A 15,483-nucleotide genomic window follows, 5' to 3' on the forward strand; every position below is an offset into this window, starting at 1 on the left:
CAAAAACAGCGACTATGGACCCAGTGCTACATAAGATCATGTCAGTATCATGCCTTTGCCTTTGAGATGGTGGACATGGTTCCTGGTGTGGTGATGCACTCTGTCTGATGCTCCTTCAAGTTAGGATGAGTTAAGGCCAAAGACCCTGTTGAGTAACCTCAATCTTCCGTTTCTGTTCAAATATGCACTTAAAACTGTGATGCTGAAAACAAAGTTGCAAATCATGTCGTAAAACCAAGGGAGGAGGCTCTGATTGGATCTGACAGTCATTTAACACAAAGCAGGTGCTCCTGACGTGCAGGAAGCCCCTGTCCCTGCTTTGCTCGATTAATATACAACAGTGAAAAGGGCTTTATTATTGTGGCTACATAATGTGCTTTTGGATTTTAATCATCTACCCACAAAGGCTTTAACTCTTGTACTTCCAACAGTACCTTTTTATGCATACATAGTGGATGGCAGTCTATCCCCTCTCTTGTTGACGCTGAAAATTAATTGCACTGATTGGATTGGGGTGTTGTGAAAATGGTGTGGGCTCTGACACACAGCAAACACATTGAAAGCCTTCCCTGCTTTATTCTGTTTAAAACTGCACACTTGGGATGAGTGTTACACTGACTGGAGCCTGTGCTGCCTGATGCATTCACACCTCATTTAGTGCGCTTGTTGTGTTCAATTATTGGTGTCCTTGGTAATGAAAATCCTCAGAACTTCACCAACACAGTGTACCTAGTGTTGTCATCCAGTAAATTCAAAGAGACATCCTGACTCAACTGATCTTGTTTTCAGTGTTGGATGGATTGTTTTTAACGTGGTGCAAGCGATTAATCATTTGTCTTCTATTTGTCTGTTAGAAGCCACGGGCAGTCAAAGGTTATGAGATATTGATAAGAAATGGCATGAAATGAAGCTGTCCCCACCATCAGATGTTTGCTCTCAGGGCATGAAAGACACAGGAGTCTAGTGATGGATGCTGTCAGATGTCCCTTTGTCACGGCACAGCATCACCTCGGGCAGCTTCGGCAAAACAAAATGCAGGATGCACGCCACTGACAGATGCACCAACAGTCAGCTCCTGCAGCATCTGCCTGTGAGAACACCGAGACATTTACTGTCTGTTTTTCAGTGGAGCACACTTCTCACTGATGTAACTCACTAGTGACTTTTTAACAGACCAACTGTCACATATTGAAGTATTTGTGGCTGGTTTTCTCATCTCCATTGGCCTAACTGAATTCTTTATAAGGCTGATTATTTTGTGGGTTTTGCTGCTGCTTCTGCACTGGAATCATCTGGCATATTGAGGCAACGAACGAACCTGTTTTATCTGTTTATTTCTTCACTTAATAAGGTAAATGAAAGGTATACATCACACTTGTAGTGTGCTGGTTGCTTGTAGATACTGGGCATTGTGCTCTTGTCAAATAAGCCTTGCAGGTAAAGATTTTTGCAAAAACAATTCTCATCCTTGTAAAGGAACTGACAGTGTTGCCTTTATCTCCTCAACCCTTCATACTGTGCATGCACACGGAAGTCCGAGCTGCTCAGAAACCCACCTCAACGTGCAACGTTCCAGTAGCCTATTTTTGCGTAGCGCAATCAGTGCTTGTAATCATGTTACCTTTCTAAATGTCATAACAGTAATCAGTGATCTTCCTGCTGTGTCACTGATAATTAATGGGGCACTCGCTCTGTGAATTCCTATATCTCTTTGTTTACAAATGCATCACATTTTAAAGGCACTGCATCCCCACACTGGTGTTTTCAGCTATTCTGGTTGAAGGTGGGTGGGGGCTATGCTGGGGATTTTGTGAGGTCACCAGACCCCATGTAAAAGTACAGTCCCATTAACCTTCAGTCCAATGACATTGCGCCACACTCAGTGCTAAAAAAGAATGTAATGCCACACACACAGGGTAATAAATAAATATTGAGTAGAACAATCACCCACTGTAAACCATGTATGAGAACGACGCTGCAGTTTATTCATACAGTGGGAAGTGTGATGTGACTGTGTCTTTAAGGTGTAATTTGTTTCACCCTCACAGGTGCAACAAAGCTAACAATAGAATCAAGGAGACATAAATCGACCTCGGTGTGTGCGCACCTGCACAGTCCTGAGAAGAGGTCCAATCAGACACGATCATTCACATACCTCTGCGGGTTGCCGGGGCTGTGCATGGCCTCTAATGTGGCATTTTTAATATTTCATAGTAGTGAATGAAGGTAGAGGTAAAAAAAAAAAAGTAAACACAGGGAGAGCAAGTTCATGAGCAGCAACAAAAACATAGGTGACAGTAAGAAGACTAATGATGGCTGAATTCCATTTAGCTGCTTCAGGGTCCTGGTATTTTCATGCTGGCTCACTGTCACGAGTTACTGGGACACTTGGGGTGAACAGAGCCAACGTTAATGTTGTTAGTAACACCTGCGCTTCTTTTCCCTCTATGACAAGTCAAAATAGATCCTTTTCACTGCAGACACTCTGCATGTGGTAGCATGTTAAAGAATTCTGCTTTAATTCTGGGTTTTACAGCTTCTTAAGCACAGGCAGGTGAGATGCAGACGCTTTCTGTCAGCCATGTCTCTCCCAGTGTGCAATCTTACCACGCAGCTCCAGGACTGTTGGAGCCATCACCCAAAGTGAATGTCAATCAAGTCCTCTTCGACGGGTGTGTCAGGCTGAACGCACAAGTTATGAACGTGCAAAAAAAAAAAAAAAAAGAGTTACTGGTCATTTGAAAGCACCTTTTTTTCTGGAGGAAAAAAATTGATCGTCATTAGTAATATTGATGGATGACCTTGGGTTACTCATAGCTGTTTACCTGAGGTATGAAGTTCTGAAAGTGAGCTGAATTCTCTAACTGAAATAATCCAAAACCACGAAACAATTTCCATTCCAACAACTGCAACCTTCACCCCCCCCTCCTCTCCATTAATACGCTGTCTGCTGCCCATCTCTTCTGCCACCCCGTCCTGCTGACTGTCACCCGGCACAGTTATCTGAAAGACCAGCTTCACTTCATGTTGAGAGCCATGACTCACGTCCTGAATTAGACTGGACTGCATTGAAGCCTTGGGCTGGGCAGTGAAAGTGACTCACTGGCATGCATGACAAACTGGAAGCTTTGTGTGTGTGCGTGTGTGTGTGAGTGTGTGTGCATTTGAGAGAGATTGAACCTCCTCACTGATGGTCAACTCTCCCCCTTCCTCCTTTTCCTCCTCCTCTTCTGTGTTTCTGTCTCTCTCACTCTCTCTCAGATACACCCTGGTGATATTCAAATGTCTGCAGGAAGGCTAAAAAGGCAGAGGGGAGTGGGAGCGCCGTCTCGTGGTGATTAGTCAGGGCGCTTCCAGAGCTGGATTTATGGCACGCAGCTGTTGAGTGGCTGACAGACGCGTGAGGAGCTCAAGCACTGCTGCTTCTCAAGCTGCTCGTACCAGCTCGAGCTCTGCTTAGTGTCTCGTAGGAAAGAGGACTGTGCCTCAACACACAACGGTGAGTAGCCTGCCTTTTCTTCCAAGAGCACTCCGTCTCTTCTGGTTTCTTTCCTAACTTCCTCTTAAGATAATGTTCAAGTGTTCTGTAATGGCAACCTTTGACCCACTGTACAATTTTCCCCATTTTCTGTCTTCCTCTGTGGCTCGTGTTGTGCTGGGATCACTTTGGAGTCCTTGCAGAAGTAGTGCGGGGTTTGGAAAAAGTGTTTTCTGGTTGCCAGCTGCAGTTTTACCATACATGGCCACAATTTGGGCATACAGAAATAACTCTGTGGAACAGCACCTCACTAATGTTTCATGTGTGCTGTGTGCAGTACTTCAGTCACAGAAGTACAGTGTCTTGTTTTTCATTAGTTACACCTATGCAGTGTGTGTGTGCATGTCTGTGTGTGTATGACCGTGTGTGTGTGTCCTGTGCTGCTTTTTTAAATTTAGTTCACAATGCCGTGTCCTATTTTTAGAAGTTAAGGCATCAGAGCAGAGTGGTACCACTTACTGCACAGACAGACACGAGCTGCAGCCCTGTGCTCAGCCTTCGATCGCTCCTCGCCCCACACGCCGAGCTCCTCTGAGTGCTCCTCGTCAAACGTCCTCAAGCCCAACAATCTGAGCTTCCCTAACTCGCTGAAACTTTTGGCGTTCTGTCAGGTCAAGCCTCAGCTCAGAGGGAAGCCTGGATTCTCAATTACAGGCGGACCCAGTGGATTCTCGCTTTCGTCCAGAGGTCGGAGAGAGAGGCACAGAGGCGTGCAGGGAGCATCACTTGTTTAAGGTTAATTGAGATGGTGCCCTAGAATAAATAGCCCTGCCAACTGTGCTGAACCAAGTGCTCTTCATCTTTGGGAGCAGCTTTGGGACTGTGTTAGAGGTCTGCAGTACCTTTGAATCTTGCATTTAGCTGTCTCTCCTGTGGTATAGGAACTTTATTTGTAAAGTTTTAAACTTTTAGACTGAGAATCTCATTTAAACTGAACGCTCTTTCACCGGGAAGCTTAAAAATAAAGGCGTGGACCTGATAAAAACTATTTTCGCTCTTTGTCTTCAAAGTCAGCCTGTATTTCCGACCATAAAGTCCCATACATTGAGCATTCCTGGCACTTGAGCAGCGAGACTGTTCGGGGAGTGTTTATTTGGGTTGCTATGGAAGGACCAGTTGTGGCTGAGGGCTGGTGGTTAACACTGAAACTGGAGCTGGAAGATCAACCCTCAAAGTTGCTTCCTCCTCCTACTGCTGCTTCAGTACGGAAGCCACGTAATGGCTTCATTTAACGTAATTAGACCGGGTTAAATCAAATTCATTAACATTATAATGAAGACATCCAGAGCTCTTTCATCCTTGTTGCTCATTTGCCCAAAGTGCAGAGTGGGCTGATCAACATGCTAACACACAAATGATCTGTGGGTGTTAATAGGTATAGTGTGGGGATATTGGAATTGGTCAATTAACTAACACTGATTAATCTTAGTCCTTTTGTGAGATTCAATGGAGAACTCCCTTGAAAATACACCAAAAATAAGACCCAACTGAATCCACATCCATGAAACTAGCTGAGTAATGCCATGCTGTAGTGCATGCCCTCGCTTAAAAAAAATGCTGATACTCTGCTGCATTGCAGAAATTCAATTAGTCATTAAGACTCATTCTCACAAGTATGGTTAATAAATATAAATGAGCATTTCACATATCTTGCTCCTTATCAACCTCCGCACTCCTCTCCCCTTGAAAATAGCACAAAGTCCTTTTTTCCTCCTTTTTCAGGCAACATTCATTTGTTTGGTTGTGAATTAAGGGCTATTCATCACAGTTGGGCTTGCAGGCCATGTGACAGGTCCTGCAGAGAGGCGGATTTGGTCATAGAAATACTCTCCGCCTTACGTGCCAACACGTCTCCTCCCTGTGTTTACTAGAAACAGCAAGAAACCAGCCACGCAGACTATAGGCCTTTATTATCGTCTCTCTGAAACATCTCTCCCTGGACCTCAGAGAGCTCAGACCCCGGCTGTGAGCGTGTGTGCTTTTATTCATAACGCCATGCTGTGAGGGCAGAGGCATATTTACTTCATTATTTACAGTAGTTTCTTTACATATGCAGCAGATCACTGTATGCAGAGTCTATCAGCCCTTTTCTGCTTGTATCATCACATGGGAGTCACAGCGGGATGATGCACCCAGCTGAACATCTGTTAATGTCAAAGACAAATGACTTTTTCGTTTGAAAAGTGGCTCCTTTAACATGATGGAAAACACCTTTAGTGTGGCAGTAAGACCCAACATCTGTCCCGTATGTAAATCAGCCTGGCGACTGGAGCCTGAGCCCTGCCGGCTTCACAAAAGACTGATGACACAACCTCGATGCGTCTTTGTTCAGATTTGTTCAGATAACTTTTCACATAAAGTCGCGATGTGACGGCTCTGAACTGTTGATGAAGATCTGGAGCGGTTTGTTGCTCGCAGGAAGCCGCAGTCTGTCTTTGTTCCTGCCTGTTTTTGGGTGTTTTATTGACTCATAATAATCCATGATTGACAGCAGCTTTCAGCCCTGAAAGCACCTTTCTCTGCAGCCTGTATCTGGTTATTAATTCAGATTATTCAATAGAGAGTGACACGGCTCCTCTCTCTGCAGCCCCATGAGGCTGTGCGGTCCTTGGCTCCACTGCGCTCGAACACACACTCCCCATGTCACTCCGTCCCCGAGGGTCCCCTGTTGTCACTGTGTCAGATGGTCTAAATGTGCTGACTGGGGGGCTCGCTCGCAGGTGCTGCAGCCCTGCAGTTAGATCTCCGCCTGCCCTCGCGCAAACTAATCACAGAGAACTACTGTGTTTTGAAATATGCTGACATTCATCTCTGTGGTTTCTGTCATTGATAGCCTGCTGCTGTGCAGCCAGAAAGCACCGCCTCTGCTCTGTAAAAAGTGGCACGTTCCTTTGCCTTGGCCTTTTTTGAAAAACTGCTGGAAGTTCAGTCAAGTTTTCCACTGGCACAATGAGCCAGATAGCCACTGAGTCTGTGCACAAGCTCCGGCCTCATGAATGATGTGCTGTGTACTGTGTGAACAAGGCATTGTATAGAGGTGCAGTGAGGCAGTGTGCATGCATACAACTAAACTTAAAGGCTTGAGAAAATACTCAAACTGAACATAGTGAATCCGGATTTTACAGGAAGTTTGACAGCTGATATAAAACCCAACCTCATGGCAAACTTCAGAGGGGGGGATCCACCTAAGACCAAACCCATGTCAAAGAACTGTTGCTTATAGCATCTTTTATAATACAGCATTGTATTGACTTCAAACCTACATTATTAGCATTCATGCTAATAATGTAGATGGCAACAAATTTATGAAACGGTTCTTCTGTGCAGATCTGGAAAAAAGACAATGAAAGGAAAAGTTGGACTCCTCTTGAACTAGTGTTTGCAGGAAATAAAACTACAATAAGTACAAATATGTTTCTAGTCTCTATGGCAGCAGGCTTCACAGGCTTACTTAATGCTGCTATAATTAATATTTTTATATCAGATAAGAGTGAATGAGGTTGTTTACAGTAACAAACTCAGCTCTACAGAGATTTATAACAACTTTTGACTGAAGTTTTTTTTAGCACAAAAGCTCCAAAAACCCTTTGCTAGGGAACATGGTGGAGCATTTAGCAGCTTAAGAGCCAGATATATCCCTCAGGAGTTGGTGGGGACCAAAACCAGAGCTAAAAAAGAGTGAATACTGCACTTAGATTGCTCAGGTGACCAGAAATGCGACGCCAAATAAAAGGAACTTTTGCTCTATAACTGCTGGATGTGTAAATAGGCAACAGTTGATAAAGAAAGATGACAGTACGTCAGTGTTGCAGTCACAGATGTGTTTCCACCCTTCCCAAGTAACAAATAAACAAAAAATCAGTTGACCCTAACTACCACCGACTCTGTGACGTTCCACGCCAGATTAATGTCTGTGTATATTTTTTTTTGTCTATTTCTGCTGCCCGATGTCTTCATGTGTCGTGCCCAGCCAGCAGATGGTGCGGGAGCAGTATGTCACCACCACCCAGGGCAGCAGCACGCCCAGGCCGGTGCCCGACCACGTCTACAAGATCGGCATCTATGGCTGGAGGAAGCGCTGCCTCTACCTGTTTGTCCTGCTGCTCATCATCATCCTGGTGGTCAACTTCGCCCTCACCATCTGGATCCTCAGGGTGATGTGGTTCAACACGGTACGCATGACTCACCTTGGCAGTGTGTATTTTCAGCTGGGATCGTTTTCACTCCCTCCTTTCCCCCCTTTTCTTCCTCCCAGGCTTTTCTTTATGCACTCAGTGTTATTATGGTAGCGATCAGTGTCTCTTCCTTATATTATTATTTTTTTCACCTCACCACGCTGACCCAGTGACCCTGCTTATCGTTATCAGCAGTAGTGTTATCAATCATTAAGTGATACTTGGCTGTTTAAACAGGACGGTTAATGAGTTTGTTGTTTCTTGTCAGCTTTTTGTCTCAAGCCCAGATGGCAACTGTGGATTTATGCGGAAGCAGAAAAAAGGGACACAACAAACCTACACACACACACACACACACTGGACACACACACTGGATACACACACTCTGTTGTGAATGCTAAAGCAACTGGCCTACAGGGAACATTCCTATGTGCGTTTCATAACCTGCCTTCTTTTTTATTATTATTCTTACCTGGCAAATGAAGCCGTTCAGTTGATTTACAGTCAGTCATGCAGCTTCGCTCGCAGGTTGTCATTTCCCTGTTAAGCTGGCTGCGCTGTGTCTTTATCTGAGGGCGTGTGTGTCCTGATTGTGGTTGTAGGATGGGATGGGACTCCTGCAAGTGCACTCAGATGGGGTCAAGCTGGAGGAGGGCGAGTCTGAGTTCCTCTTCCCCGTCTACGCTGAGGAGATCCACTCCAGAGACGTAAGATAATCAGGAACACACACACACACACACACACACTTTTCTTGCTCCTCTTCCCACATTCTTCTTCCCTCTGCTATCCCTCTTTTCCTCCCCCTCCACCTCCTGCTCTCCTCCCTCTTCTGTCTTCTTCGCGGCTCATTCTCAAACTACTGTTCTTTCCATTAAGTGGCCTGGCCGCCCGGCCATTATTTCATCTCACTGTTTACCGAGCTTCATTGTGAGCTGGATCCACGCGGACAACACATGCTGCTATCATCGAAATCTCGTTCCACTCGAGCAGTTTTTATGCAGCTGTCGTGATACTTCTGACTGTACTTTTTTGGGGAGATGTGTCTGAGCAAACTGGATTTGGCAGTCCCACAAAGTGCACGTGGTGGTGCAGTGAGCTCCCCATTAACCTCAGGGATATTTGCGCAGTTTATGGCCCGCCTGCCAGCAGCAGATGGGAACACTTTGCTGCAGTTGTTTACATGTTATGGCTTTTCTTGCTCATAGCAGCAATTTTTTTAGCATTCTTTCTTCTTTATGGGCCTCATTAAAAAGTCAATGTATGCCTCATTTATGGACTGACACTTTCTCTAATGTCTTCTGTAGATTTCTAATGAGATTCAGGATTTAGTGAGCCACCTTCTCGCCTTCGACGTCAAAGTTATTTTCTTAGATCGTTTTTATAAACAGGTTTTCCTTACAGCTCCAGAGTAACAGTAGTAATTTATTGCAGAGGCTGCCTCATTTAAACATTTTATTGAAGCTTACTTTTTTAGTGATGTGCTTCAGTAATGTCTCGCTCAATTAGCTGGTGTCACATCCTCTGCTAATATTTGTGTAAAAACTGCATCACATGTAAAGGCTGTATATGCTGTAACTAATGACTGTGTTACTGCTTAATAAATCATTTACTAATACTTCACAGGTCAGCTTTCCAGTTTGTGAAACCCCTCTCTCTGGTCTACTGTCAGTATGTGGTTCAAAACAACCTACAAATGCTAAAGTTAGCATGATAATTACAAGGCTAACTTGCCAATGTTCAGCAGGTATAATGTCTACCATGCTGACCTGATCTTAGTTGCGATTGCTAGCGTGCTAACATTTGCTTAAAGTAGAGCTGCAAAGTACAGCTGAGGCTGAATGCAGGTCATGAGATTTGCAGGCAGTGGTGATAAACCAACCTGATAATTATAGATGAGAAAATCAGGAGATCATCAAAGCTCTTCACCAAAGATCTTTAATAGCAACACAGCCAGCACTTGTTGAGGAATTTCACGTTGGTGCAAAGTGGCAAAGACCATGAAAGTCAACAGGGTTCACCCACTGGGGACCATGCATGTTTGTGCAAAATGTCATGACAATGCAGGAATTAGCTTTTGAGATATTTCAGTGTTTCCGCGCTGCCAGCACGGCTAAAAACCTCACAGTCCATGCGTTTCAGTTGTGCAAATCTAAAAATATTCTTTCGCTCACTCAAGCTGATTTTTTTTTAAATTTCTATGTTTCAAATGTATTTGAGTTGGATATACACAACATGCTAAAATGGCTCCTTCTTTTTTTTCAGGACTCTTCACTTCTCGTGCACTCAACGGAGGACGTTTCGCTTAATGCCCGTAATGAAAACGGTAACGTCACAGGGAGGATGTCTGTCGGTAAGAGCCTGCAAGAAGACACATGCACACACACACACACACAGACGCATACAGTATAGCACTCATGCATAACAAAGTATCCCATTGATGTATGAGGGCAATAGTGAAGTCATTCATGCACTTGTCCCGCAGCAATTTCTCATCCAACATTAACAGCGACAAGAAGCCATCTCTCCATTTATAATCTCTTGGATTTCCATTTAAAAGCCATTAAATGCAACATTCCTCTCTCTACCATTGCCTCTGGATTGTTCTGCATTACACAGAAGGCCCGAGGCCTGTGGAGGATCATATTTGTGCTTCTTTTATGGCTCACCAACGGCTGCATTGGGGTATTTTGTCATAATTAAAAGGCCAACAAATGACCCAACTAATTGCCGTGTTCCACGGTGCCGTTATGTGTCCTTGATCATTAAGCCATCGCCTGCATCCTCTTGGCCCCCTGTGCATAAAAGTGGAATGCTTGTTAGAGAAGATTACATGCCGGCTCACAGTTGCAGGTGCTGACGCGGGTTAAATATCTCACTGACTGATCAGCCTGCTTTAGATTTACCTCGTACAGGACTGGGAACATTGATGTAATGAAGGGTAAAGTGAAATAACCTCAGACGTGTTACCTTTCAGTTTAAGCGGAAATGGGATTATTAATTTACTTCCTGGATTCACATGTTCAATCTACACATTTCGCAGTAGACGGTCGTTCGCTCACACCTCACTTCTTTGCTGCATGAGAGGAGGTTGACATTTTCACACAGAAAAGCATGAATGTGTCTCATTAGAGCGCTGCAGATCTGAACAGTATAACAGGAAGAGGAAGATTTGATTCTGATGATTGTAACATTTCTTTCCAATGCCAGACCACTTCAAGTACTCTTGCTGTTGTTGTTTTTGTCATTGCAGGTCCAAAAGAGGCTCAGGGACACACTCAAAATCTGCTCATTAGCTCCCACAATGACAACATGCTGTTCACTGCAGATGGCGACCAGGCTGTGATTGGACCAGACAAGCTACGAATCACAGGTATACCAACGTGTGCCACCTGCTGTTTTCTTGAAAAAATTGCACACCTCTTGGCGAAAAATGTTTCTCAGATCTGGAAAAGGATGTAATTGACAACAGATGTTAACTCAACAGGAGCAATTTGGTTTGATGGCAGATATGTGTGCAGCCATCCAGCAGCCAAGGACAAAGACTGATGCAGTCATTTCATGGTCATTCATGTCTTACAGTTTGAGAGCATGCATATCTCTAAAGCACACCTACATATGAATGAATGTCAGGAGCTCAGTACCCCACGTTATGCAATATTGCTCAACAAAGTGTTGAGGGGTAAAGCATTACAATATCAGGCTGAAGCATCCCTGGTTATCTTTTCTGTCTCCGTGCCTAGTGTGTGTTCATCGATGGTGGTGTGGGTCACTGACCGCACACTGCGCCGGCTGATTAATGTTGATCGGAGTGTCGGCCGATAGCTTCATTATGCCCGGGGTGGTTTCCATCCACAGACAGCAGCACGCAGCAGCAGAGGAGCTGCTTAGAAAAACCCTCGAAACAAGCCTTCTGCTCCCACTGCGAGTGGAGCGGTTACATCCACCACAGCTGGAGCCGCGTGCTGTACAGCTCGCTGGAGGTTTCGGATCCAGTTTTACCTCTCGTGTCTCCTCTAATTTGTCTCCTGTCTTCTCTGGCATTGCCTTGTGTACAGAAGTCAAAGTGAGCAGAAAGCCCACTTTCAAAAATGAACTGTGCACGTTGAAGCATTATACAGTTTAAAGAAGACAGAGTACAGCCGTGCTCGCCGCGCTGCTTTGAGCTAAATGCTAATGTCAGCATGCTAACATGCTTATGCTAAGCAGAGGATGTTTATCATGTTCACCATCGTTTTGAATTTGTTTTTTGGCATGCTAGCATTTTCTAATTAGCAAAAGACACAAGTTATTTAGATACTTCCCTGAAATGCCACCTTGCTGGTTGACCAATAAGTGACATCATGGGTTCACTAAAGTCAGTATTCATCCTCTGGGGACCATGAACGTCTAAAAAACTTGATGCCAATCTATGTAACAGTTGTTGAGATATTTCAGTCAGGACCAAAGTGGTGCACCGACAGACAGACAGACAGACGTCCTTGGAGCCATGTTGGTAGCGTTGCTAAAAATTAAATGTTGTGCTTAAATGCCACAGATTCTAATAGATAATTAACTGCCTCTTTAAGTAGCTACAGCCCTCAGTAAGTAGCCCTCAGACTGCAATAGATTCTGTAATATACCTTGACTCAACCTCAGTGGAAGTCAGCGAATGTGCACATCTCTTTCTCCATCAGGTCCTGAAGGAGCGCTGTTCCAGCATTCAGTGGAAGTGCCTCTGCTGAGATCTGAACTCTTCAAAGATCTGAGGTGAGCATTTCCGCCATCTAGTACTGCAGGGGTCATGTTATCGGACAATATGTTGAGACTGACTCCTACAAGTGATGTGGAAGGATCAGGCTGTCATGTTGGTTGGACCTTGCAGTAAGCAAATTTGCATGACATCCACTAAAGAAATGCAAAATCCAAAGGTTTTACAACACATGCATACTATGTAAAATGAAACTTAAGAGGATGCAATTTACAGATTTTTAAAGTTTTAAATAAGCAGTGTTTAATAAAGGACAAACTATATGGATGGAAGCTGTACTTGTCTAAAGCTGAGCTGTGCTGCTTTAGGTTGGAGTCTCCTACTCGCTCTCTCAGTATGGACGCACCCAAAGGAGTTCATATTAAAGCGCTGGCTGGAAACATCGATGCTGCTTCCAACATGGATGTTATTCTGCAGTCGAGTATAGGACTGGTAAGAAAGACACTGTTCACTCTCTGAAGTCTGCTCCACGCCGACTTCTGCTCTGTTTTTTTCTTGTGATTACCGAGGGAATATACACAGTATGCGTTTCAGCAACACGCAGCTTCAAGCTTCCATAATCTCTCAGAGTCACACCTGGGAGTTTTTCATCCACAAGTTCATTCAAGTGCAGTTTGACAGTAGCTCTGTTTTTTCCATTCACTGGACGTTTTTGTCCAAAATTGCTTGCAGATTGCCCTGAGAGAGCTCATTAGAGCAGTTCTGCTATAGTTTTAACATTTCTACTTGATTCTACTGTAAAAAGTGACATATCTATCTATTGCTTGTGGTTTTAAAGGTAGCTGGGCTTTATTCTAGACTATACTATCTCTTTGGACTTCCAGCACACAAGGAGCTCTTAATAAAGCCAAAAGCAGCACCAATACACTCATCTGTGAGCTGCCCTTTCAAATTCCAAAACATTTTTCTGGGCCCTGTAAGTCCGTTGTGGTGTGGTGGTTTGCATTTTCCACGTTTACAGTGAGCTTTGGTGATTGATTCTGGCTGAATCAGGGCCGGGTAATTGTTGTGGTGCAGCTAACTGGCTGAACTACGTAAAGCATTTGTAACACAGGCACTTATTTGACCTTTTTGAATGCATTCCCAGCGCATTTCTGTGACAGCGTAGTTGCAGGCTAGAGCACACTCTCATCTCTCTTTTCTTGCTTTAGGGCAGAAAAGCGGGTGTTAATCTGCACTGAGTTTGTCCTGGATGATAGTAAAAATTAATCTGAGCGCTCATATTTTCTGGGTTTTTCGGACGCATCAATTCAGCCTTTGTGTCACATTCTGTTTATTACATCTTCCTTATGGACCACTTTCTATCTCTGCGTGCCACGATGTGGAGAGAGTGAAGCAGAGTGAATGCTACCTTGTCGTCTCAGTGCAGCTCTGTTGCTCTCCTTGTATCGTCCTTGCTCTCCACACTATCCGCTGTGCAGCTGGTGCTGGATGCTGAGACGGTGCGCATGCCGAGCCTGCCACTGAGTGAAGGAGGGGTTTCTGGAAATGCTCAGGGTCTCTATGAAGTCTGCGTCTGTCCCAGCGGCAAGCTCTTCCTGTCCAAGGCTGGGGTCACCTCCACATGCAGTGAGAATCAGGAGTGCTAGAGAGACTCTGACAAGGTAATCGATTTTCCATCTCTCAGTTGTTGTAACTTCTGGGAGGCAACAAGCACAACTGTTTATATCTGAGTTTTTTTATTTTTATCTTTATACCACAGTGGATCTGTGATGATCTCAGTGCTAAGATCCCACTGGCACATCGAGGCCTGAAAATATACAAATGCCTGCTGGCGTACATGTTGGAGATGTCATGCATTCTTTTAGTTGCATTTATGACCTTCTAACTATTCAGATGAAACAAATTGGCACTCAGTTCCAAATTTATCTACATCAGAGCTTCGTGGAGAATTTTTTTTACACACACAGTATCATGGCTGGGCAATGAGGAGCTGGAAACAGCTTACATCCTATGCAATATTATCTTGTGGTGCAATAAATGAAAGTGACACGTGTCAAGGGCTTGGAATGATAAAAAGAAGAAATCTCTCAAATGCTGACAGAATGTTATTAAAATATGTATTTTGGTTTACTTACACCCTTCTGGCTCCAAGCCCTTGGTACGTAGTTTTTTCTTTTTTCTTTTGTTTGTTTTTTGGTGTTCAGCATGTTTGTATTTAACTGAAGGAAAAATGAGAGAATTGCTGGTATATATTTTGTCACCGTCAGTCACTTCAGAGATTCACTGATGGATTTTTGTCTCTTTCTTTCTTAACTGAAATTCAGATGTAACTCTAGGCAACCGATTTGTTTCTTGTTTTGTTTTGACTACTTTATGGGGTTGAGATTACATACAATGTCCTTATGGTACCACAAAGTGTTAGTGGTGTGGCAACACATGTGTAATTATGTTTTTTTTTTTCCAGTTTGTAAGATTATGTATGTTTGGCCTGTGTTATTTTGAAGCCCTGCATAAGCATGTAATTATGCATTAGCAAAAAGATATTTTTCTTGCAAGAAAGCTGCTCTGTTTATTCAATATCCATTTAAAGCCGAGGGTTTATGATTAACAAAGCATTACGTTTGAGCACAGCAACAGCAAACAAAAGCCAAACAGGTCTAATGAAGGTACTTTAGTTGTCAGTAGTTTAGGATTCTATGTGGCACAATAATGGGATTATTTTGCCTTTTGCATCATATATGCCTGGATTTTCTTTTCTTTTTATGCAGTATGCATGTCAGGTGATTAACAACATTTGCCTCTGTTGTAATGTTTTCAGTTCACTGCATCAAAAAGGGCAATATTTTGTAATGATAGTTCCACTGAGTTTAGCATCAATTTATCTCTGACACTATTTTTTAGCATAATTAACATCTCATGTGGTTGTGTTGTCATTGTCAGTGTAGATAAGTAGTTACTTTTGCAGTTCTCACCTATGTTCTGCCATATTTTGATAAAGTGTGTAATGTGTATTTATTAATTTTGTATGTTAAATAAACTTTGTGCTATTCTTCTATGATGTGTCTATCAGAGCTATTCAT

At 43.6% G+C, this 15,483-nt stretch overlaps 1 protein-coding gene across 2 annotated transcripts; it reads left to right on the plus strand.

The window, feature by feature from the left end:
- The first annotated feature begins 3,326 nt into the window (after positions 1-3,326).
- Positions 3,327-15,458, plus strand: sgcg (sarcoglycan, gamma). 2 transcript variants are annotated; one of them, XM_041940668.1, is made up of 9 exons: positions 3,327-3,499; positions 7,509-7,710; positions 8,316-8,420; positions 9,976-10,063; positions 10,964-11,083; positions 12,387-12,459; positions 12,769-12,892; positions 13,882-14,064; positions 14,163-15,458. In XM_041940668.1, the coding sequence occupies exons 2-8, from the start codon at positions 7,516-7,518 to the stop codon at positions 14,047-14,049; spliced, it is 873 nt and encodes a 290-aa protein (XP_041796602.1). In that variant the 5' UTR covers positions 3,327-3,499; positions 7,509-7,515; the 3' UTR covers positions 14,050-14,064; positions 14,163-15,458. The 2 variants fall into 2 exon arrangements, with proteins under 2 accessions (XP_041796602.1, XP_041796601.1); XM_041940667.1 differs by having other exon boundaries at positions 13,882-15,458.
- Positions 15,459-15,483: the final 25 nt, after the last annotated feature.

The sequence above is a fragment of the Chelmon rostratus genome, chromosome 7 (genome assembly GCF_017976325.1).
Source record: "Chelmon rostratus isolate fCheRos1 chromosome 7, fCheRos1.pri, whole genome shotgun sequence".
In the NCBI taxonomy this organism is placed as follows: domain Eukaryota; kingdom Metazoa; phylum Chordata; class Actinopteri; order Chaetodontiformes; family Chaetodontidae; genus Chelmon; species Chelmon rostratus.

Coding starts and splice junctions, on each gene's coding strand:
- sgcg (XM_041940667.1), top strand. CDS start 7,516: ATGGTGCGGGAGCAGTATGTCACCACCACCCAGGGCAGCAGCACGCCC. Junction 8,421..9,975: donor AGGAGATCCACTCCAGAGAC/GTAAGATAATCA, acceptor CTTTTTTTTCAG/GACTCTTCACTTCTCGTGCA. Junction 12,460..12,768: donor GAACTCTTCAAAGATCTGAG/GTGAGCATTTCC, acceptor GTGCTGCTTTAG/GTTGGAGTCTCCTACTCGCT.